The following is a 23,711-nucleotide window of genomic DNA, read 5'->3' as shown; positions in this document are numbered from 1 at the left end:
ATGGATGTTAAATTGCCAAAAAGCCAAGAATTTCCAAATTATTCACTTGATATTCAAAATTTACTGACACTGTACCTATTATTTTGATCAGCCAAAATGTGATGTCAACTCGCAATATCGCTTAAAGCTCTGTTATTCGGCGGTTTCCCTGTTTCATTTTTTTTGTCACGGAACTGCAATACATTGACAAATAAAACATACCAAAAAAATTTTGTTTTCAACACTTAAAGTACGATAAAACTCATTATTAATGAAAAGCTTCAACGTGTACCTATTATTATGATCAAGTATGTCTGGAGAAAATATCCTTGATCCTTGGTCCTTGAAAAGGACTTCATAAAATCAGGGGCATTTTTCCGATCACAGGAAGCCGTCGCATGTCCCGTTCGGGCCTCAAATAACCGAGAAAACATAACGGGTTTGTAATTTGTTATTTTTTAATATGTAGTTTAAGAAGCCTGGTATTCCCAGCCAATTGACGCGTTTTTTTTTTGTAAGATGTCGCCCCTATTGGTGATTTCTTGAACTAAATTTTCAAAAATATTAAATTACAAACCCGTTATGTTTTCTCCGTTATTTGAGGCCTGATCGGCACATGCGACGGCTTCCTGTGTTCCGAAAAATGTCCTTGATTTCATGGATTATCAAGGATCAAGGATATTTTCCCCAGACATATATCTTGTTTTCTCCCTTATTTGTGGCCCGATCGGGGGTGAATTGGCCCGCCATGATCAGAAAAATTTCCTTTATCCTTCGGTAAGGACTCCAATAACCCAAACCATACATATTAAGATTTCTCGGCAATTTGTTGCCCGATCTGGGCATGCGATACTTTCCTGTGATCGAAAAAATGTCCCTGCGTTAATGGAGTCCTTATCAAGGATCAAGGACATTTTCCTCGATCAAATATATTTAGTTTTCTGCGCTATTTGCGAACCGATCTGGGGCACGCCTTTTTTTTAATCGGGATAGTTTCCCCGAATCATAAGTACATATGTAAGTCCTCTGTGAAGGAAGATATATTTTAAAATATATCCAAAATATTTTATGATATCATGCTTTCCTTTATAGCTTAGTCTTAATAATATGAAAGGATAAATTTGTCTGCATTATTGAATTTCCCTAGCCGGCTGGCACTTTTTTGCTCGCTACCCTCCATTTTTGTTGTGCTTGCCTGCTTGCTGCTGATTTTATGAAGTGATTTCAAGTGATTTTTAAAAGGGTGTTACATAATTTATTTTAAATATTTTACGATCTTTAAAGAATAATTATGGAATAGCCTTCAGGGCCTGTTCAAAATAATCCACCATCATGGGATAGACCTCGTCATATTGTTGAATATTCTTGCGCCTGGCATTATCCCTATATCTTTGTAGTGCCCCCGAAATCAGCTCCAATTTCTCCCTTTCCGCCGTATGTCCATCCAACCACTCGATCAGACGTTCATTTGACCAATTGGCGGTGGTGTGTGGCGACTGAAGGTCCGCTCCAGCGTGGCCAAATAGGAGCAGCAGCACAATGTAACTGGGAACCAGAGAATCTTCTCCGATCGTTTGCTTCACCAGCTCTTGCGGGCTCTGAACGATAAGCAGGGACATGGCGCGCAAAAGTCGCGAGGGCTTGCCAAGTTCGGCAAGATTGGCACAGAGCGGCCTTAGGCCTTGATCCATATGCTGGCAATCCTGCTTTAGCCGCTGTCTTCCCGCTCCGCTCAGGGGACGCAAAATGCAGACATTGTGTAGGAAGAGCTCTATGCAACGCTTTGCCAACTCGTGGCCACATTTCGTCGTCATGGGCTTATCATCGAAAAGGGCAATGTGATTCGACCAGGAACGGCTAACAAACTCCTACAATCAAACGATTTTTTAGCAGAAGGAAAATTACAAATCTAAGGATTACTCACCTGCAATTCCTTCATGTACATTGAGGGACCCGTGGTGGACAGCCTCTCCGAGTTTAGCCCCGGCTCACGGTGCATGCTCAGGATAATGATGCTTATAGTTGTAATGATTGATTCCATAATCTGCTGCAAAATGGTTCCAATAAGCAAATCTGCCTGCTCCAGGGAGCGGAAAATATTGTCCCTAGCCGTTCCTGGGGTCTTTTCGAACTGCACTTGCAGATCGCTCAGCATGCGTCGTACTGAATCTTTGTAGTAATACAGAACATTTGCCAGCGTAGTATTCTGCTGCTGCTGAAGATTGGGCAGGTCCACAACCTGCTTGGAGTCGGCACCTAATTTGATTTGCGCCTCCAGTTTGGTGCACAGTTCCTTGCCACAGGCGATAAAGACATTCGCTATCGAATTTGTCAGACGCCCATCAATCAAGGCAGCACTCAGCTCAGTGGAAGCCACGCGTATAAAGTTGTCCACTGTCTCATTTCCTGGCAAATCAACGCCGGCCAGGCAAGCCTTCATGTTGGCAGCGCACTTGCTCACATAGCCCACCTCCAGTGGAGCAAATAGTTCGTTCTCAAACTTAAATTCTCCATTTAGACGCTGCTCCAGACCGCGTGCCGAAGTCAGCAACTTGGACAGACCCTCCTGCAGGGTCTGGGTGACATGTTGTGAGCACTCATCGAAGGATTTTCGCAGCAACTGTTGCACTTTCTGCCAGAAGCGCCGGGGTATGTATTGATCCGAGGACTCGGAAGTGTAACCAAACTGATTAATCTGCTCCAGAGCCGCTTTGAGCAGTTTGATCTGGGTGCAACTTTCATAGAGCTCGTCGTACAGCAGCCAGTGCAAAGATTTCCAGAATTTTGCTCGGAAATTTTGCGTTGTAGTTAACTGTGGCGTCTTGCCCGGGCCACGGGATGCAGCAGGTTTACTCGTGGAGCTGCCAGTTCCTTGCGTGGGCGACTTGTTGAGCACCGAAATGTCGTTTCCGGCAAAACACTCCTTAAGGGATTGCTCCATGTCGGCTATGAATGTGGCCAACAGGTTCTCAAGGGATTTCTCCAGTGTATTGAAGTTCATGAAGATCTAAAATTATATAATGATTATCTGCAGGTCCACCAATACTGTTCCAATACCCACCTTCAATGCATTAACCACTTGATTTTGATTGCGCTCCTGGAGTCCAGTAACCAACTGCATCTGCGTCAGATTCCGAATCTTCTGGCCCGAGCTGATCACAAAAGCACGCTCCTTTTGCACAAACTCAATGTCCTTCAGGTCCTTGTCATCTATTAGCTGCGCCAGCTCGAAATGGAGCTCCGCCTGACGTAGCACATCTTTGGTGCTCTTTAATTTGGCCGTCAGGGCAAGAAGCGTCCCGGCCGAGCGCAGTAAATGGCTGACGTCATGAAGGCGACCCAGCACTTGAGTTTGATTCTTCACCAATTGGTATTGCGTATCCACTTGGCCCTTGAGGCGATGTCCGGTCTCTCGTACCCGCTGCACTTCCTCCGCTAGCGTATTGAGAGCAGCATCAAAGCGTCCTGCATGGGTGGCCTGCTGTAGCAGCGCTCCGTGCTTGTCACGCACTTGCTGATGCAGCTCCTCAGTGGTGTTTTGCAGCCGCTTGGACAGCTCTTGTATCTGCTGGCCGATGGTGAGGTGGGACATGGATGATGTGTAGTCGTCATCATCTGAACCGGCTGAAGATGTGGGCTCTGTGGCCCCGGGATCTCCTGTCACCATAGTAAAAGGTACCTGAAGCTAAAGGACTACTAGATGACTACTTTAAGCCGTTTTCAAACGCTAAGAATTTAAGAAAAGTCAACAAAACTATTTTCCACGCAGCAGTCCGCGGTCTCTTACCGATATATTAAATAATACCGATATATATAATGTATATCGATAGTTGGATCAGCTGTTTCTTGGTTTGTTTTGTGTAAATAGCTGTGAATGTTGAAAAAAAAGTTAAGTTAACAGTTTTAAGTCTTCTCCGTCGCCATTTTGCTCATTATCCATGTCGGACGACATTAAGACGTACTTCAATGGCCTTCTGGAGAAGTATGTCCCGCATCAGTAATGTATCATTGCTGAAACGACATGTATCATTATTCGCCTCTCCTCACTGCAGGGTCAGCGGGCTGCACGTCATACAGATAACAGATCGTGACGGCGTTCCCCTCCTCCGTGTGGGTCAGGAGAAGAATGTGGATTTCGCCCTGATGCCCTCGTTTATACCCACATTCACGACAGCCTGCGATCAGGCCAGCAAGCTGGGCTTGGGTCGCAACAAGACCATCATATCGATGTATTCCAACTATCAAGTGGTCCAAATGAACAAGCTGCCATTGATCCTGACCTTTGTTGGGGCGGAAAACTGCAATACGGGGCACATTCTCGCCCTGGAGCAGCAGGTGGACGGCTATCTAGAGGACATCAAGCAGGCCGTCACCGAGTCACAGACACACGCATAGACACAGATTTACTAAATAACTAAAATATCTTTTAAAAATACTAACTGTTTACACTTTATTTAAATTGAAACATGTTTTCTTAAGTTTTGCTTAAATGCATAGACTGAATGATTTCACTATATTTCTTAATGACGTTCGCCCGCGCTTGGCCGCCCTCGCACCTTTCAGCATGGGAATGATCGCGACAAATATGATATTTCAAAAGAATCCACTCTCTACAACTAAAATACAATCCTCTTCAAATCTCTGATCTTTTCGGGCTATCCACAAATTTGCGTTCCATCGTGTTCTCAAAGTTCGTCGTGCACGTTCTCCGCCTGTTGAGCTTCGCTATCGCAGGCGGCTGGTGTCTCAAACTCAAAGTAGTACTCGCAGCGATTGGGCTCGCCAACTGACGTGATACGTGGCTCCAGGGCGCATCTAATGTCGATAATGGCCGACCGCTGGGGGCCGTTCCAGCAGGCGGCTCCATTGCCGTACTTCTGCTTTGAGTACTTGTAACCCTCGCCAATCCATTGTTCCCAGCGACCGAGGGTTGTCTCGGCTCCACCGTTTCGGGGCTTCTGCGAGGCCCTGTCGAACGGACACAAAGTGTAAACGTATTCACGATCCTCAAAGTTATAGCATTCGCCGTCCAGCACTGCCCATTCTTCTTGCGGGCCGTAGTCTTTGGCACTCTGCTCATCAATCTCCTTGACTTCCTGTTCGATCTCGCGTATGTTACGCTCAACCTCGTCCAGGGCATTGCGGGCCTCATTGGCCTGTTCTACGAGACGCTGTGTCTCTGGATCGTAAATAGGCGGTGCAGGAGCTTCCACTTCCGGCGAGGCTTCCCCCACACCCACGTCTCCCTCCTCGTCATCGTACTGATCTTCGTCGCCTTCTTCATCAGCCTCCCCATCCGTGCTATCTTCCATGTCGACTTGTTCTGTAAATTTAATTCTGATAAGATACAAATTTCCAACGATGGTGATAATTTTCAAGTGAAAATCTTCCTACCTTCGGTGGGCTGGGGCGGCGTTGGCTGGGCTCCTTCAGTGGTCGCCTCAACTGGCACTTCTCCGACTGGAGGAACCTGCTCTTCCGCATGCGGGGGCTGGAACAGACCGTCGGCCAGCATTTTCAAGGGCTTGATGCGTGGCCAGGCCAGGGTGACGAAGGCATCTAGATCCACTCGCTCACGTTCATCCAAGAAGTACTTGGCCTCTTCCACGGTGACCACGCCGTTGCGATCGCGGTCGAGATTGATGTCCACCATCAGTTCGGTGACCTCCACGAAGCCATCTATGTTCATATCGTACACCGCAAAGCTGAGCGAAGCTTCGTGGCGCATTTGCTGGGGTTCCTCTTCGGCCTGAACGGTATCCGCATCCAGCTCCCGTTGTTGCTCCTTGAAGACCTCCAGAGCATCGCTTTCCAAGGCCTCAGCGTTGATCTTAATCTGCTGCTTCTCGGATTTCAGAGCCTCCTGATCCTTAATACGTCGCTCCAGCTCCATTCGGCGTGTTTCTCTATCTGCTCTCAGTTGTCTACCCCGTGCAATCATCTCCAGTCGCTTCTCGGCACCCTGCCTGTGGAGCTCTGCTTGATTCCTGCGCTGGATGGCAGCTGCAGCGCCCAACTCTGCACAGGTGTTTGCACACCCAACCACCTGTGACTCATCGCTGCCGTCGCAGCAGTCACACACGCCATCCTGGACACGCGAGCTGGGAATGTCCACAGACTCGTGGCCCTTGTTGAGGCAGTAAAATTGGCCCTGCGCGCAGGCGGATGTGCCTGGCTCATCGCTCCCGTCGGGACAGTCGCAGTAGTCATCGTTCACCTGTACAAAGGGAATCGTTTTGCTGCCATCCAAGCAGGTCCAGCTATTGTCGCCCCCTCGAGGCTGATACAGCGCTGCCTTAATTAGAGATACTCCGCGGGGGCGTGGAACTTCGGTGGCTACACACAGAATCACGCTTAAAGCTAATATCGCTGCCAATATCGCTAACAACTGCTGGCTTATTGCACGGTGCATATTACTTTGTGTGATTGGGACTAATGTATGAGTGTGGAATGGTAATCTTACGTGGTATTTGCTATAGTAAATGCCGGCAGCAGTGCCGACCAGTGCTGCCGATTACGCTTTTTTTCCCGTCAGATCTGGCTTTTTGTGAAGACCAAATGCGGGAAAAATTTGTGCGAAAAGCGGGAATTCTGGATTTTTTTTATATGGAAATGTGTTTGGCATTTTTTCAGAATTTTTTGATTTTGCCACCGGTTACACAAAAAGAAAGAACCTTTTTCCGTTAAAATTTAATTAACAAAATTTTGGATTACCTTAAAGTTGAAAATATTCCGAAATTGAATTCAAATATAGCACTATTGGTTTAATAAAGAGAGAAAATATCAACGACAGCACTAGGTTGAAATTAGCTGCTTTCTTGAGCTGGCAGCTGTTGCACTGCAAATACTATCATTGCCGTGGTCAAACGCGGAAATTGAGCGGGTATTAAGCCACATTTACCTGGTTATGACAAAACTAAGGAATTCTATGAAACTAAGCAGGACAAATAGCATTCTTGTTCATAAGGTACAGTTTTATTGTCAGAGAAAAGTTTTACTAGACAGGTATGGCTTGAGAAGACGTGGAAAATGCTGTTTCGACTACAAAGTGCACATAATTACCTAAGCATGATTGGTACGACCATGTCGTACGAATGCGAATCAGAAACTAGCCCTACAGAGCTGGATGATTTACTGAAAATTTCATAAAATACATACAGTGGGTAACTTTAATATTCGGCATTTTTTTTTTCAACTTCAAACGCGAATAAAATGCATTAAACTACAAAAAAATAAAAAAATTGTAATTAGGGAATAAAGCTTGAAGTTTTACCTTTTCAGAGAGGTATATATAATAATGATTTTATTTTAAATGAAGATAGAAAATATAATTAAACAAAAAAAGCCTCAAAATATGCGTTACATTAATATTCGGCATTACCTTATACAACTAAAAAATAACTACTTAACCTACTTAAATAACTTAATTTAATATTTTCTGTGATAGCCATTATTATTTATGGTATCGGCTAGGCGTTTTGGCATATTTTTTATTATATTTTGTGCATATTCATGACCAATTTTGGCCCACTCTTCTTGAAGCCGTTTCTTCAGCTCGGGTATGGACGATATTGGTGTCTTATGCACACGGCGGTCCAGCTCACTCCACAAATCGATGGGGCTTAGATCAGGTGATTGGGGTGGCGTATCTATGACCTTTGGGCAGTTGTAAAGCAGCCAGGACCTTATCTTATGGGCCTTATGTTTCGGGTCATTGTCTTGATATAACTTGAATGTTTCGGAAATGCCCATTTTCTGCGCCGACTGCTTTAAATTTTCTCTCAAAATTTTTAGATATTGTTCCTGGTTCATTATCCCTTCAATAAAAACCAGATTCCCTACTCCTTTTGTCGAAATGCAGCCCCAAATCATAACGCTCCCACCGCCGTGTTTCACTGTTGGTCTTAGGTGTTCCTTATGCAGCTCCGTATTGGGTTTTCGCCAAACCATGGTCTTGCCATCACTGCCAAAAATGTTAAACTTGCTCTCGTCTAAGAATATAACATCATTCCACCAGTTTTGGTCCTTTTTGGAGTACTCCAGGGCAAACGTTTTCCTTTTTTTCCGGTTGCGCTCACAGAGTAAAGGCTTTTTTCTTGCAGCTCGGCCGTTGTACCTTGTTTTTTAATGGTGCGTCGGATAGTTTGGGCTGAAACGGTCTTTCCGTGGTCGACAAATAATTCAACTTTTAATTCCGGTGCACTTAGTCGTGGATTTTTCTTCACTTTCTTTATGATATCGGCTTCTTCGCGCTTAGTCAACTTGTTCGGTTGTCCGGTTTGCTTAATTGATGCGATTCTTCCTTCATTTTTGAACCTGCGGACGATGTCGACGATCGTATTCAGCTTCATTTTCAGAATTTGGGCAGTTTCTTTGTAGGTCTTGCCCTCTAAATGCAACTGGAGCACAAGTTTTCGCTGCTCCAAGGATGAATTAATCCCTTTACGGCCCATTTTAATTTTAGGTGGAACAATTCGATTTAGCGGTGTGCTTGCTGATCATGAATGTAAGTGTTTGTTTTTCGGGGAAACCCATTTTTTGTGCCATTTGGGGCTATTTGGAGTTGCCACAGGGTTTTATAATGCGATTTCCCAAAAATGCCGAATATTAAAGTAACGCAAATTTTGAGCTTTTTTTTGTTTTATTATATTTTCTATCTCCATTTAAAATAAAATCATTATTATATATACCTCTCTAAAAAACTTCAAGCTTTATTCCCTCATTAAAATTTTTTATTTTTTTGTAGTTTAATGCATTTTATTCGCGTTTGAAGTTGAAAAAAAAAAATGCCGAATATTAAAGTTACCCACTGTATTAAATATTAAATTGTTAAAGTGCAAATTTGCAGCTTTTTGTTTTCGTTTACTTCAAGTTAGAAACACATTTTTTCCGATAAAAAGTTGGCAGCACTGGTGCCGACTCTCGGAAATATACCAAATTATACCGCATCATTTTAAAATATACCGTAAATATACTGACGAATTCAAGTTCTATTATACATATTCCTCGTTTTTGAAATTCCGTCAAATATTACTGGCTAGATAGATCTCTCAGCCCTGCCCGCATAATTTTATACGATTAATGAATAAATTTTCTACTTGACTGGCGTATTTTAAATGCTTGACTTGTTTTCCTGCTACGGCGATTACTTTGATTGTTTTTTCCTCAAATTTGTTTCCTCAACAACAATATAGCGCCGCGTATGATGAAAAACGAACTTAGCACACTTAAGCCCCCTCTATTTAATTTTGTAGCGGTCTGGTATCGCTGACCAAATCAGCTGCCGGTTTGTTATTCAACCAATTGGAGATTTAGAAATCCACTAAACTATGGATTATCTGACAAAAGTGTGGGCCAAAGAAGCGCCCACGCCTATAGATATTGAAACGCCCACTGACAAAAAGGCAAAGCCACCAACTCCACCCGTCGTTGCAATCGATTCCCAGGATGTTCAGGACTCCAACCGCTCCAACGACCAACCGCCCAGCAATGAGAGTAAGGATTGGGGTTATGATCTGTATCCGGAGCGACGCGGCGTAACCTTCAAGCCCAAGTGGACACGCATCCTCTTTGGTATGGAAGGTCAGGAGAACATTGATCGCTATAAGTGTGAACAGAATGTCTATTGGTGTGTGAAGAACGGTCCACTGGTCAAACTAATGATGGGAGCACTGAAGAGTTCCGGGTGCCCCATCGACCTGCGTCGGCACATCTCCTGCGAGGTGTGTGATCCCTCCGTGACTGGTGGCTACGATCCAAAGTTGAATCAGATTGTGGTCTGCCAGAATATGGCCAAGAACAAAAGCATGGTGCATGGCGTGCTTACGCATGAAATGATACACATGTTCGATTACTGCAACAACGATCTGGACTTCCGAAATGTAGATCACCTGGCGTGTACGGAGATCCGAGCGGCCAATCTGGCGCATTGCTCTTTTTTGAGTGCCATGTTCCAGGGCGATGCCTCACCCTTTAACGTAAAAGAGGCGCATCAGGTGGGTGAATCAATTTCAAAGTAAATTCGTATGCAAAATCGTTTTATCCTGATCTATTAATATCCCTAGAACTGCGTCAAGACCAAGGCCTTGGCCTCTGTGCTGGCTGTGCGGAGTATAAGCAAATCAGATGCCATTGCGGCTGTGGAGCGGGTTTTTCCCAAGTGCTATGCGGATCTAGAGCCCATCGGCAGAAGAATCCGTCGCAATTCCACGGACCAACAGAAGGCCTACATGGAGGGACCCATGTACGGCTATGACGTTTATTGAAATGGCTGTAATAGATGTGTTTGTTTTTAATAAAACTATGTTTTAAGCTTTAAACGTTTGGAATATCATGCTGAACCAAAATATTTGTATTTATAGCGAAATGGATTGCCATTAAATGAAGTATGTACGATTAGCCATGGAAATGTACCAAGTTCAAAACAGATAATCGTATATACATATAGTACATACTGTAAGGCCAAATGTATCACCAAATTGTATTTAAAACCATTGTTGAGGGGTCTAAGGTTTAGTAAAAGTTTGTAAATCATAACGGCGAAGTGATGGAGAATTGTGAAATAATTGGAATGATATTGGAGTTCATTGGAGACGTATTATTCGGCTGTAAGTTGGAGGATATAGGAGAAGAGGAACTGGATAAGTAATATATAAAATCAACACTAGTAACATTCGATTTTCCTGATTCGACATATGTACACTAAAACCATTTCAAACATTTCTGAATTTCCAGCTGATAGCAGCGATGACGATTACAACTCTTAGTGCGATAGGAATCATTATAAAAATGTCCCAAAATAAAATGCTAAAATGAATATTATTACATTTATTAAATTACTCCTAATAATGGTCATCAAAAGCAATAACCTTCAACGTTTATCTACTATAAATACAAAATCCCGCAAGTATCCAGAATTATATCATACACCATGGATTGCTGTGAGCTTATTGAAATATTTCTGGCTTTCCTCAACGATTTATTCTTCTCCGATATAAGTGAGTAATTTGCGTAGTATCTCTAACTGTAGTTGGAATTGTAATTAGTAATACCTTATTTCTTAAAGCGGACGAGGATTACTTTGGTGATTACTATTACGACTAAAATTGAAATTGAATCTGAAGAACATGATGAAACCAAACAAATACATTTGATATGACCACTTTAATGCTTTTCAATAGGCCATGATTGACCTAGATCATGCAATCGCTTTGGCTAGGAATTAAGCCCGAATTACTCTTCCGTTTTTGGTCGCGGCTCATTAAATGGGGTCTGGGCCACATGAAATCAAAATCAAACTCAAAATCGTTTCCGATCCGTAATGTCTTTGCACTTAGTTACAAAACGTTGAGCACAGCAGATCGAAAATGTTTTGGGATCTACTTGGTGGAATTTTCGAGTTCATTTTCGGGCTTTTGTTTCCCAGTAAGTTGTGGAGATTATGGTGTGTGGAAATTTGCGATCTGTGAAATGATGAAATTCTCTGTTTGACCAGGTTCGGACAGCGGGGATGAGCCGGATTCCGAGGAGGTGGAAACCACCTGATGGTTCTAGCAGTTCACTTGATTCATATTTCTCGTTCTTGTGAAATTCAAAGAGTTTTCTTTATTATATCTACGTAAAGTGTGTATAGTATGTAACATAAATTGCTCCAAATATGTTTTACTATTCATTCATGTGGATTATGTACAGTGCGCACTCGATACACGGATACACTCAATCGGCGCGTTGACTTAAAACAATCTGTACTGTTTTTTCAGCTCGGTCTTCTTCCATTTGGGCAGCTCATCGAAATCGTAGAAAGACATTTTGAAAACAGAAACAAAATCATCATGAGTGAGGTGCACCTGGAGGGAGAAAAGGAAGTTTCAATGGGGATGTTTCTGGTTGATTTGAGTACTGGAACAGACCTCTCGCTTGAGCGGATTAATCTCGGACGGCAGCAAATCCATCTCCTGAGTGAGCACCGGCAATGGGTACTTCTTATGCCCATCAAAATCCTTCTGTCTATCGTCCAAAATGAGCGGAGTGGTGCCATTGACTGCGCTAATATTACTGGGAACTGTGCTGCTACCCAGCTCCTTGCGCATTTGCTCGTAGGACAGGAAGTTCTGCAACAAAATTTGATTTTATTTCTGGAATAGTTGAGATATCTAAAGCTTACCTTTCCGTAGTTATTCTGCCAGGATTCGAAAAAGCCCTTAAACACATTTGGCTCCTGATACTGCCGCACCACGGCCAAGGCTGTGGCCGAGCGACGCCCGAACGGGGCATTCTGGACATAGCACTGGGCAATGGACGTGTATTTTTCCTGCTGCTGGGCCTGGGCTCCCAGCCAGACATACGTGAGGGTGCCAGTGTCCAGTATGTAGGTGCAATCCGCACTGAGATCCTGCTGCTCAAAGCCAATGATCTCCTCGTAGCGCAAGGAGTTCTGCTGCCACCAGACAAGAAACAGCTGCACCGGTGGTCTTGGCTTTGACGGCACGCAAGTGTTGAGATAGCAATTGTTGCTCAGTATGGGGGAGACGTTGCCCCCGTTGGAGCTTCCGTTGCACATGCTGCCGGCGCCACTGCTGCTGCTGGTGGTGCTGCTGCCGCAGGAGTTGACATGGCCATTGATGACGAGTGCCTGGTTGAAGTACATGGCCACCGACTGCCAGAACTCTTTGCTCTCCTTGCCCTCGAGGATCAGGGTGTACTCTCCCATGAGAGCACCCACCGACTTGGCCATCTCGCGGGCATCTCCAGTGCTGCTCTGGCCACACCACACCCACACATGGCTCGTCTTGATCACGTAGCAATCTTTGGAGGTGATCGAGGAGAGCGGGTGCTCTTCCACTGCCTTGGAATTGTAGCTGGCGTCTCCGTAGACCTTCAGCAGGAATGTCTCTAGCATCACATTGGTCTTGAGGTCCCCGTTGTTGTTGTTGCTGTACAGTATGTCGCTGCGCTGTCCCCGCATGATGATGAGCTTGCCGTCGAAGATCTGCAGGAAATGCGGTGGCTCATCGAACTCGTAGAGTTGGACTAGCATTCCGGCTTCCTTGAGCGCCTCAAATGCGACCATGGCAATTTTATTCGCAGTGGCAATGGATTCGGCCGAGGCCTCCGAGCCGTTCCACTGATAGATGATGCTCTGAATTCCCACCGAAGCCAGATCTGCTGGCACAACAGTTGCGCACTGCAGATGGAGAAAGAATGTCCTAGTTTCAAAGCTGATTTTAGAATGGAGTGCAGTGGATATTTACCTGCACACTGTACTTGACCACATAGCTGGCATTGGTGGTGAAGACCACCGTCTTTGAGACTGGCAGCTCCTGCACCTGGTCTCCTAACACTCGATACACCACTCGCTCTCCCCTGCCATCGTCTACCAGCTGTGTGTCCGCTGCCATCTTGGGACGCTCGCACAGCGAATGGGCATCCAGTTTGCCGAACTTTGTGGACACCGGCTTGTGGCCACGTGTATTCTCCTGCCACACATTCAACCAGTTGGAGAATAGACGCTTAAACTCAACCGGCTCGTGGCCCTCTACGACGCGGACCACCAAAGTGTTGTCCGGATACTTCTTCTTCTTGACAAAGGCACGGCCATTGCCCATGGCTGAGAGTGCTTCCGCCTGCGGGGCCTGGGCACCCACCCAGAGCCAAATGCTCTGGCCATAGTTATCCAATAGGTAGACCCCATGGGCATCGCTCAGATCATCCTTGGCCGGCAAGCCCACATCCAACTGATCCAGATGCAAACGTCCACGCAGATTGCATTTGTAGATGCGGAGTTTGTTGCTGCTGCAGTCCGTATAGTCGGTGACCAGCTGGCTGGCCTGGCAGACCATTCGCTTATGCAGCGGCAGCAGTGCGTTCCACAGCTCCTTCTGTGGCGCTGTCATGGCCTGCTCGTAGCCATCATCCACAATGACAATGGGACAGCCGCTAGTCTGCCTCTGCACCCAGGACAAGGCGCCGCGCCGCTCGATGCCCGAACTGGAACGGCCGATCCAGACGAATGTCGTGGTCTCTGTTTGCAGAACCATTATGTAGTCCGAGTTGAAGTGCGACCACTCGATGGTGGCCAACTCAATGGAACGCAGCCATTTCCGAGCACGCAACTGATACAGGCGTGGCCTCTGTGGAGAGTTGATCAAAGCTCCCGAAAGAATACTGAAAGGGATTTGGGATTAGAGATCATTATGACTGGGAATCCCTATCATCGATGGGCTTACTCATATCCTTTTTTGAAATAGGACAAAAAACGTGGACTCTCATGGTTCTGTGTCTCGCGGTAGATGGCCGCCGCATTGCCCAGATACGAGTCCAGCTCTTGAATCTTGTGCATCACATTGGAACGATTCTGTTCGCTGACATTTCCGCCCAACCAATAGTGTATGTATCGTTCCAGCACCACATTGGGCTTCTGTTCGCGTGTCTAAAGTGCAAAATCCTATTAGAACGACCATTAATGTGGATATTTGGGGCTACCTACGATGGTCTCATGATTGGCATAGTGCCCCACCAGATTGGCTGCGTATATTATGTAGGCGCTGTTGTCGTAGAACGTTCCGTACTGTGAACGGGCAACGGCCTCCAGGCGATCCTCATCAATTTTCCACAAGGAAAAGGTAATTGCATTTTTGGCCACTCTACGGAAGGTGGCATCTACTTTTGGATCTGGTATGGTGTTCGGACGGACCTCCTGAAAAAATGTAAGAGAGGGGTTTTATTTTATTCAGTTCTTATAAATTCGATTTAGAAGTGTTTGTAGTGGTGTGTACTCTTTTTCGCCATCGGCAGCTGTCTCTCACTGAGACTTGCACTCGTAAAAATACCCGTGACTTGACATAAACGTTCCTACTGGCTTATATTTGCTGCAATACTGCTCTAAAACATTGTAAGAGGATAATGCATTCGAAATGGCCTCAGTATTTAGTAAGACGAAATAAATAGATGGAATTGTCAGTTAACACTAAGGAAATATAAATCTTAAGTCTGTTCAAACGTGCTAGATCGCAGAACTCGTCTCAGTTCTTCATTGAAACTTCTCTTATTTCTTGCTTCAGTTTGAAGTTCAATCCCAAACACGTAGCGTTACTCGACTCTCTTCGATGTGAGCAGGTTTTGATTTGATGAAATTTCATCTGCAATTACCATTCTATATTTTCACCGCACATCGCCAAAGGTGGACAATGCCTGGGATGACGGGCCACTCGAACAGCATTTTCCATCGACATTAAAACACCTTTCAAATGGCCTCCAATTGTCACTGACATGAGACAATTTTCGAAAAAGCCTCAAAATAGGCGCCAAGGATCTGCACACCACGCCACTCCGCACCACACCGCACCACACCAAAAGAAAAGAAAACCCGACAATAACAACCCACTTGGACAGGTCTTGGGGAAGTGCTCTGCATCTGGCGGCTGAACAGATTGCGTCCGATTGCCTCTCCTCTGCTTCTTCGAGAGCTGGTGGCCAAGTGATAGTGAAAACTGAACCACATTTGTGTGGTGCGCGGCGGCCGGCGTCTGTTGTGTGGTTTCAGGCCAGTTTTTGTTTCGAAGATTAATTTTTGTTGTTTTATTGTATTTATGGAACGCAGCTAAGTGGAAAGTGGTCGAGAGCACTGGGGGCTGGGCTGGGGTTTGGGGCGTCTGCATTTTCATCTCGATCTTGGCTAACGGTTGGGGGTCATTAGGTGGCCGTTGAGTAATTAATGCTTTGACTCTGAACCACCATTCCATTTGGGGGTACACCTCTAAGCCACAATCATTTGATTATAGCTCTTGTGTTCAGAGACCAAAAACAAGTTCATGCTTCGGCTGGCAGTGAATTCTGCCCCGCCATAGCGACATTTCATGGAAATCACAATCATAATTGTTGGCTTTAGTTTGTGTTATACTCTAGGAGAGGGTATTCCGATGTGGAGAACGAAGGGAAGGCAGCCGTTTCGAAGCAGTCATGTGCACTTATAAAATGTGTGTTTATCTGGCTTAAGCATTGCACACAATGTTGATGCTCTGTGCAATGTTTGATCTTGCAAGGGTATCAATGCCTTCGGCCCACGCATCTTGTCGTTCGCTTCTCATAAATAAGCAATGTATAAAATGTGCAGCATGGAAACATTTTAATTATTGTCTGCAAATGGGAAAATAACTCGGGATGGATTTCTTTGGGTGGGGGCTGTGGCTGGGTTAACCAGGTTTTCCAACGATCATCATCAAGATTGATCGATCTGCACTGCGTGTGTTGACAGCTAAACGACATTTGTCATGGCACCACAACCACAAAAACTGGTACAACGGAATCTCTTTCTTCCAGATACATATAGGAAATTATAGGTATATTTTTTGTTGCTTTTGTCTTTGCAAAGACATTGCCCCCAAAGAGAGACTTTCACAGCCACCAATTAGCGACATCTGCATGGAAAGCCATGAAAGTTTGATTGATGCCCAGCGTCCAAGAAATGTTCTCAGCAGCCAAAAATTTAATATAATATTCTCATAGATCTCTGAAGAGGAATACAAGCCATTAGTTTGAGAAATGAACCCTAAAATGGTTAATTGCTTGCTTTAGAAGATGCTTTGTATGGAAAAGGAAAAAAAAACCAGAGAGTTCAAAGAAAAGTTACATTTTTGTTTGGAAAGATTCCTAAAGTCAAAGTAAAGTGAGTCCATAATGAAAGGGAAATCGCGGAATCTTTTAGCATCTACAATCTTGCAAACATGGGGACACTGCAGTTAGAATCATAAATAAAATAAATCGGATACAAAAGAAGAATGTAGGTGTAGGTGTGCCCCGCAAAAACATGGGTTTTGATGGTTATAATAATGTAGTAAAGGAATTATGAAACCATGTGAAAGCTTACAGATAATTATGGAAATTAAATGTGTAATAGATAGATCAGCCATAGACATAAAAAATTACAAATACCTTGTTCCTGTTCTACTCAGCTCAATGTTCATTATTACAAAAAAAATCGGTAAAGCTACAGAAAATGTAAAGATAAAAGTGAAAACCCAATCAAAGCTCAATAATACAATAATCTCCTCATAAAATACAGATATCATCATTCAATTCCTGTTCTCCAATCTCTACTATAGATCTCCAAAGATATGAGCATCATAATCAGGAACCAAAATGATGGTAATGGCCAAACAAATAATTGTCAGCTCGTAATTAACAGCTGGAAAACGGAAAACTGGCTAAAACAGACCCACGACGCAATGGAAGATGGAGGAAAATGTAAAAGAGTAAACGAATGGAACGAGAGAGAGAGAGAGAGAAGGGGAGACTGGACTGTTGTATGCATAATGAAAAGCCTGTAGTTACCGTTTCTTTTGGTGACAGCGATAGCTCCATTTTGGACAGACCGAAGACCGACCCAGAGAAGAAGCTTGCAGATTGGAACTGTTGCTCGGAGACGATCGGAGGCAGCCTTGAACTAGTTTTGGCTCATAAATTGATGGCAATTCCAATTGCCGGCACTGTTGGCAGCGAGCTCAAAGTGAAATCCTTTTGAAAAGCGAATGTCGCGACGGACACCGACCGACCGATCGATCGAAAGCGATCAATAGAAATTTCACGAAGCACAGCACCACAGCAGCACCACACAACTCAGAATTCTGTATTTTTTGTATTTTATCTGACTTTGAAAATTTTGAATCAACAAATTTTACGATAGATCCGATAAAGAATCGAAAAGACAGTAAAAGAAAATCCCATTCGACTCGATTTTCCTGAGCTTAGTGCCCTGGCCTGTGGCCGATCTGAGAGCGCACTCACTCGCGTGGAGAGCCTTTTCCCCGGTTCAGAGCTCTGATCAGACGCGAATACCCGTAGACGTAGATCTTCAAGATGTGGCTGCACGACTTGCTAGGCAGAAAGCCAAATGCAGACTGGTCGACGCAAAATGCGGCACTCCAAGTTTATGGCCGGGCCAGCAGCAGAGCAGCCGCATTCGAGAGGGGCCCCGAGCGGCCGAACAGGTGGGAAGCGGTGACTGTGACTCAGAAATCGGCTGTGACTTCGGTACTGGAACATGAATGAAAATTATCAGTTATATTGTCGGTGGCCTCTGTCTCTCGCTGTCCGAGACTGCGAAATGAAGAAAAGCAGAAAGCGCAGCGCATTTTGTTGCGGTTTACTGTCGCCTGCCACCCCGGTTTGAGCCAAGTTGCGGGGCTCCGAGTCTGGGGTTGGGGTTGGGTTTGGGTTTGGGTCTGGGCCAGCGTTAAGCCAACGGAACTTGGAACTTGGCTGCGGGCAAAAGGCCACACGGAAGAGTTGGCAAAAGGGTCTAAGCAAATTCTTTGCTGGTCTTTTGCTAATTCTTTCCATTAGCCATGTGTGGACAGACACACTAGTCTTTATGAGTCGGTTACTTGGGTTCTTTAAACGATTTTCTACTTCTTTCGGTTGAGTGACCACAAGAGGAGGAACTAAGGCTTGAGAGTATTCGTCTTGGGGTGAAATATGTAGATTTTGAAAGTGTAGATTGTGATCTATATGCAAATACGCATCATGTACATGAATATTTCAAGATATTTCATTGGTACAATTGGTACCTTTTCAAACATTCATGTGGAATCGGAATGATGCTATCAATTGGTGCAAAATGTTATTATACGATATTTAGCTATAAAATTATACTCCAGTGTATTCCTGGAATAAGTAGGCTTCCACTTCTTCTGAAGAAAAAAGGTGGCTAAATTTTGTAGGCGCATTCCCAGACATTCCCTGGAAGAGTGTTCACTGAAAACATTTCAATGTAAGAGAATGTTTTCCATTTCCTACTGTAACTAATATTTCCACATCGAATTTCCACGAGTTTTAGTGGGTTCCTGCTTCAAAGAGTATCCCATCTTCTACTTCTGCAACTCGCCTGCTTTATTTTCTTGCCTAGCTGTCTCCATCCACACTCCGATGTTGCATTGACATTCTCTAGAGGCAATCAAGCACAAAGAGAGAGAGGGAGGGAAGCGTCAAACATCGATGCAGCAGACACCCGTCCGTCGATTTGCATCTCGTGGGTTTCCTTCTTCTGCCTTTTGTCAACTGCTGCCTCGCTTGACTGCCTTGAGTCTTCACTTTTATGATTTATGTTTTGAGTGGCAGACAGGCGGATTGTGGCATTTGTGTGGCACAATCATTAACAGCCAACGGGCCTCAATTGGAGTCGAGCGAGGAAAGTAGTCAAATTATTTCGACCAACTACGAGTATTTTGCCAGTGATTTGTTCAACATTTTCATACTTGGACTTGTACTTGTACTTGTACTTGTGTGTTCATCTCTGTGAAGGCCCCCGAAAATGTATGGTAATCGTTTTCCAAAGTGTGTGTCTTCCAAAGCGTGAACGACACTAATGGGCCCTCCTTCCAGGCTGACGGGAGAACACTGTAAGTATCAGTATCTCGGGGCAACAGACAATGCAGTGCCTTTCAAAACACAAAACAAAAACCAAAACAATCGCAGGTAACTCTTTCTTTCTCCGTCATGAACCATGCCTCATGTTTTTCCGACTCAAAATCTCTGACAAGTTCAATCAACCGTTGAGGTTAAGGCGTGAACTGGAAAAAATGAAAGCAAATGTAAAAATGTAAATGTAAAATGCGGATTGCGGATTGCGAAATGTGAGATACGATACGAAATGCAAAGAGCATTTTCCAGGACTGACTGAAAATGTGCGACTTTTAGCATGGATGGAAATGCAATTTTACAATTTTAAAATTTATGATAATTACACACGTCAACTTGCAAAAGACAAACGACGCCCCGTCCAAACAATTGACTTTTCCTTTTACCAAATAAAAGCCGAACACAAAAGGCGAACGCCTGAAACAGTTTGATTGTTTGCTGTGAAACCCCAAGCCCATTAAGAGCGTTTTGTGTTTGTCTGTGGCACAACGCACGCGACATTTACGTAAACTTTGAGACTAATAAAAAAGCCAGCACACAAAGCAGGCACAATGCAACATTGACTTGTGGCATTTGCCACATCTGTAGCTGCAAACTGCAAGCTGCAACCGGGAAACGGGCCAGCAATGTACCGCTTCAGACTGCTTTATTTCTTTTTTCAGTATTCCTTCTCCGTCTGCTGGATGGATCCCCGCTAGCGGTGATTGTGCCGATTTGTTTCTGCCTCCCCTTCCCTGCCGCGAGTCTCTGATGCTCTTTTGCTGTCTTTTCATTAGCCATGGAAGATGCAGCAGACTCTGGCTCTGAAGATGGCAAAACTATGGCAAACATGCTGCTGCTGCAGCTTCTTTTTGCAGTTTGTCTTCGTCGGCCGGTCTTCGGGCTGGAAAACAGCAGCCCACATTAATTGCCAGCGATTCCAGACCACAAAGCCAGCTGACTTTACAAAATATGGTGTTCTCCGTCATGGGAATGGGATGCTCTTCCTTTGGGACTGGGACTGGGACTGGGGTAGTGATAGGTTTGTAGGAAGATTTGCCTGGAACGGAGAAAGCGTATCAGCAATTGATCAAATATAAATCGTTTTGGGAATGTGTTTTTGGGAACACATACATATAGCATACATATGTACATAGGATACATGCAGACACATTTTTCATGTGTCGTGAATTCGCTGTGAAAATTTCTCATAGACCGACCATTCGGCACATTCGAACTAACGAGTGCCTCGACAAAAACGTACCGCATTCACGAGTGAACCCTAAATGATTCGAATGGAACTGTGGCATTACTTATGCATATGTATAAATTATCTGTTTAATCTTGAAGATTTTTTGAAGCGCATCCAATGGCCGCTTCGCTGTTTCGAGGCAGAAAACTCCCCGTCTGGTGGCCTTTTATGAGGCCACTGACAAAACACTGCCGCCATGTAGAATTGTAAAAGCAAAACGGCAATATCAATAACAATAACAGGTGTTTTGGCTGGCGATGCATTTGATTTAGCATTAATAAATGGTTAATTAACGATGATAACATGGAACAAATGGCGATCATTAATCAAAATGGATTTTGAAAGGCGAGGCCCGAATGGATTTTCCTGCGAAATTTCACAAAATTGCCACCGTAAATGTTGGTTTTTTAGCTGTACTTTTTGTTTGGCTTGGATTTCCTTTGCCATTCGTAATAACGATCTGGCATCGAGTGAATAAAACGAGACGCGGTAGTCAGTCGCAGTCGACAGCTTCCCACGCCAGAGGCCATTGGCAGAGGTGTGGGTGAAGCCACGGAGTAACACGAAAAGTTCAAAATAATTTCTTCATTAAAAAAAAGAAAGAGACAATTGCGGAGAAAAGGCCGGGACAACAATTGCGATGGAAGCTGAACAATTTTGGATGAACATTTTGGGGGCCATAAACAAACGCGGCAGCTGCACGAATAACTGTTATTTAACTGTTGGTTAACATGCAATTAACCTCGCGTTAAATACTAAAAAATGCAAATATGTATGGGCCAGGCCAGCCTCTCGGTTCGGGTTCAGCTGCTCTTGAGATGAGATAAGCCCCAAAATGTGGAGCCCGAACTATCCATAAAATGTGGTGCAATAACTTTCTAACCAGCCATAGACTCGGGGTCATTCATCTTAATTATCACACGGTGAGGAAAAGCCACGAAAATTAAACAAAATGTTGCCTTAATGCTTGGAAATTCATTAGGCAGAGCCCCCAAAAACCACTCGTAATATAATCATAGTATTCCCCCCCGGATGGTCTGCAGCTTCTGAAACACTGTCCGTTGACCCATTTGAATTTATTTGGTAAGTCCAAGATCGGACCAAGTCTCAGACAAACGATGTTTGTGGTGCCTCAAATTAGTGGAGAAAGAAGAAAGCTCCGATGGGTGGGGTTGGGCAGGGGTGTTCTTGATGGGTATGGTATGGGTTTGCTTAGAAATTGTTCCCACCTTTATGGTTTGTTTTGGGCCTTTTCCTTTCTTTGTTCTCAGCATGCGATGCCGTGTGTTTATGCGTGGTTCTGTGGTACCTCCGTTGGTCTTGTTTCTGACATTTAATCACCGGAAGCCATCTGTGAGCCGAGCATCTGAAGAGGCAAACTTAATTACAGAAAATCTCTTTTCGGTTGTCTTATTTCATCTCCAGCTGGGCCCCTGATTTGGATAAATCTGTTTTCTATTCAAACTGATTCACATCCACAGACAAGCCTATGGCTTCGTTTCCCCTATTATTTGCTTTTGAATTTTGGCCAATTAGACACGTTTCTTGTCTGTCGCTTGTCGTTCACTGGGATCCATTATGATTGATTGTGAAAAATACTGTGTCAACTTCTATCTACTATCTTTCGTGGCTCTGACGCATTCGTTTGTCAGTGCTGTTCTACTTTTATCGGTAGACTAGTGCTACGCGTATTCTAATTAATTGGTTGGAGTTTCAGTGGAAACGATAGAGAGATGTAGTCATCAAATAGTACATAATTGCAAAACGATTTCTATACGCAGAAAAGGAACTTGAGCTCCAGATTTATCAAATAAAAACGATTTTCCTCCATAGGATATACGCAGACTGACCCTATAGGAACATAAATATATACCAGTATTATTTGCGTACCAGAAGCAATTTTCGGAAGGAGATTTCACAAACAGACAGTTAGAACCATAACGGGGTCTTTTGAGCCATGGGGCATTCTATAGGGGGCAAGAGTTTACCTAGTTTTTCCTGATCTGGACAGAAGCAACGATGTTTCTCTGCGCAGATGCTTTCTTGTACTGGCTGACTGTACGAATCTACAGAGGGCGATTGTTTCTGTCGAGTCTGAAACTGGAATGTTCGCAAAATGCTGGATCAATATCACAATCCTAATAGAATCTAGTATTCCACTGCGTTTAGCTGGGAAAACATATTACTCCATGGATGAGCTTGGTATCGAAACCTACACACATATTCATGCGTGTAATCAGTCATCTGCCAGCCTTACCAAGGTGTCTTATTCTAGTTACAACATAAAGGTTAATACATTTTCTATGCTAATTTGCCTTACACTCATAAACTAACATAGTTTTTCCACTGAAATTAGATAGAAAACATTTTGTTGGGATATTTCTTGGTATCGATACCCACTGCAATCATCGTTGCAGTTTGCCAACAAATGTCTGTTAATCTAGTGACCACATAAAGGTTAATTAATTTTCCATGTTGACATGCGACTTGACGCGCAATAAATGCATCCACACACTCGTATGCGCGCACACTCGTATGCAAAATGCAAATTGAAACATTTAAGTGCTACTGTTCACACCAAACATTTAAATGCTACCTGTTCACACTCCTCACCTGCTTGATGAAATTAAACGGCGGCATTTTGTTGTCCAATTTGTTGTGGCTCCCGCGACGCAGATCTCTGCGATATGCAGCAACACTAATGCAGCTTCGGTTTTCTTGTACTCTTGCGCCGGCGCTTTGCAACTTTAAATCAAACAATTTTAATTGTTTCGCACTTACACATTTGCTTCGTTTATTGCTGTCACCCTCTTCTGCTGGCTGCGCGCTCTATTTGGCTGTTTTCGCTGATTTGCTTTCGGCGCCTTCTTCTCCCACTTTGCTTTTGTCGTCTTTTTCCTTATTCGCTCTGGCCACTTCTGGTAGTTTACCGTTTAGCCGAGAGAGAGAGACTGGGAAACACACCAAAGAGTGAAAGAGCCCGGGAGTCTGCTTGTGTTTTGTTTTTTCACTATGCAATTACCGCCCGGCGTTTCGTTAATAACTTTTTGTGGCTTGCAAAAATATGAAAAACTCAAAAACTATTTGC

The 23,711-nt window shown here is 44.2% G+C and overlaps 5 protein-coding genes across 6 annotated transcripts; 2 read left to right on the top strand and 3 right to left on the bottom strand.

The window, feature by feature from the left end:
• Positions 1–1,211: 1,211 nt before the first annotated feature.
• On the bottom strand, positions 1,212–3,762 carry LOC108163135 (conserved oligomeric Golgi complex subunit 5). Its single transcript, XM_017298249.2, has 3 exons — positions 3,041–3,762; positions 1,904–2,986; positions 1,212–1,847 (listed from the first exon to the last, which is right to left on the bottom strand). The coding sequence occupies exons 1-3, from the start codon at positions 3,644–3,646 to the stop codon at positions 1,269–1,271; spliced, it is 2,268 nt and encodes a 755-aa protein (XP_017153738.1). The 5' UTR covers positions 3,647–3,762; the 3' UTR covers positions 1,212–1,268.
• A 49-nt stretch (positions 3,763–3,811) lies between these two features.
• LOC108163138 (ragulator complex protein LAMTOR3 homolog) lies at positions 3,812–4,434 on the top strand. Its single transcript, XM_017298251.2, has 2 exons — positions 3,812–3,961; positions 4,032–4,434. The coding sequence occupies exons 1-2, from the start codon at positions 3,918–3,920 to the stop codon at positions 4,372–4,374; spliced, it is 387 nt and encodes a 128-aa protein (XP_017153740.1). The 5' UTR covers positions 3,812–3,917; the 3' UTR covers positions 4,375–4,434.
• LOC108163137 (glucosidase 2 subunit beta) lies at positions 4,404–6,505 on the bottom strand. Its single transcript, XM_017298250.2, has 2 exons — positions 5,374–6,505; positions 4,404–5,302 (listed from the first exon to the last, which is right to left on the bottom strand). Exons 1-2 carry the CDS (start codon positions 6,389–6,391, stop codon positions 4,665–4,667), a joined length of 1,656 nt encoding a protein of 551 aa, XP_017153739.1. The 5' UTR covers positions 6,392–6,505; the 3' UTR covers positions 4,404–4,664.
• A 2,721-nt stretch (positions 6,506–9,226) lies between these two features.
• Positions 9,227–11,638, top strand: LOC108162318 (mitochondrial inner membrane protease ATP23 homolog). Its single transcript, XM_017296999.2, has 4 exons — positions 9,227–9,974; positions 10,044–10,976; positions 11,045–11,403; positions 11,474–11,638. The coding sequence occupies exons 1-2, from the start codon at positions 9,309–9,311 to the stop codon at positions 10,242–10,244; spliced, it is 867 nt and encodes a 288-aa protein (XP_017152488.1). The 5' UTR covers positions 9,227–9,308; the 3' UTR covers positions 10,245–10,976; positions 11,045–11,403; positions 11,474–11,638.
• On the bottom strand, positions 11,564–23,483 carry LOC108162316 (villin-like protein quail). 2 transcript variants are annotated; one of them, XM_017296997.2, is made up of 7 exons: positions 23,237–23,483; positions 14,465–14,674; positions 14,205–14,407; positions 13,230–14,142; positions 12,143–13,162; positions 11,889–12,089; positions 11,564–11,825 (listed from the first exon to the last, which is right to left on the bottom strand). In XM_017296997.2, exons 1-7 carry the CDS (start codon positions 23,261–23,263, stop codon positions 11,712–11,714), a joined length of 2,688 nt encoding a protein of 895 aa, XP_017152486.1. In that variant the 5' UTR covers positions 23,264–23,483; the 3' UTR covers positions 11,564–11,711. The 2 variants fall into 2 exon arrangements, with proteins under 2 accessions (XP_017152486.1, XP_017152485.1); XM_017296996.2 differs by lacking the exon at positions 23,237–23,483 and adding an exon at positions 17,308–17,678.
• Between the last annotated feature and the right edge of the window lie 228 nt (positions 23,484–23,711).

The sequence above is a fragment of the Drosophila miranda genome, chromosome 4, assembly GCF_003369915.1.
Source record: "Drosophila miranda strain MSH22 chromosome 4, D.miranda_PacBio2.1, whole genome shotgun sequence".
Classification (NCBI taxonomy): Eukaryota; Metazoa; Arthropoda; class Insecta; order Diptera; family Drosophilidae; genus Drosophila; species Drosophila miranda.
Note: the sequence above shows the minus strand (reverse complement) of the source record. Positions and strands in the feature narration are given on the sequence as shown.

Bases quoted from the DNA above. Each gene is read 5' to 3' on its own strand.
- LOC108163137 (XM_017298250.2), bottom strand. From the start codon at position 6,391: ATGCACCGTGCAATAAGCCAGCAGTTGTTAGCGATATTGGCAGCGATA. The intron at 5,303-5,373 runs GTAGGAAGATTT...TTAAATTTACAG, and splicing joins GCCGCCCCAGCCCACCGAAG to AACAAGTCGACATGGAAGAT.
- LOC108162318 (XM_017296999.2), top strand. From the start codon at position 9,309: ATGGATTATCTGACAAAAGTGTGGGCCAAAGAAGCGCCCACGCCTATA. The intron at 9,975-10,043 runs GTGGGTGAATCA...TAATATCCCTAG, and splicing joins ACGTAAAAGAGGCGCATCAG to AACTGCGTCAAGACCAAGGC.
- LOC108163138 (XM_017298251.2), top strand. From the start codon at position 3,918: ATGTCGGACGACATTAAGACGTACTTCAATGGCCTTCTGGAGAA. The intron at 3,962-4,031 runs GTATGTCCCGCA...TCCTCACTGCAG, and splicing joins TTCAATGGCCTTCTGGAGAA to GGTCAGCGGGCTGCACGTCA.
- LOC108162316 (XM_017296996.2), bottom strand. From the start codon at position 17,337: ATGGAGCTATCGCTGTCACCAAAAGAAACG. The intron at 14,675-17,307 runs GTAACTACAGGC...ACATTTTTTCAG, and splicing joins CGCTGTCACCAAAAGAAACG to GAGGTCCGTCCGAACACCAT. The intron at 13,163-13,229 runs GTAAATATCCAC...CTCCATCTGCAG, and splicing joins TGGTCAAGTACAGTGTGCAG to TGCGCAACTGTTGTGCCAGC.
- LOC108163135 (XM_017298249.2), bottom strand. From the start codon at position 3,646: ATGGTGACAGGAGATCCCGGGGCCACAGAGCCCACATCTTCAGCCGGT. The intron at 2,987-3,040 runs GTGGGTATTGGA...ATATAATTTTAG, and splicing joins AAGTGGTTAATGCATTGAAG to ATCTTCATGAACTTCAATAC. The intron at 1,848-1,903 runs GTGAGTAATCCT...GTTTGATTGTAG, and splicing joins TGTACATGAAGGAATTGCAG to GAGTTTGTTAGCCGTTCCTG.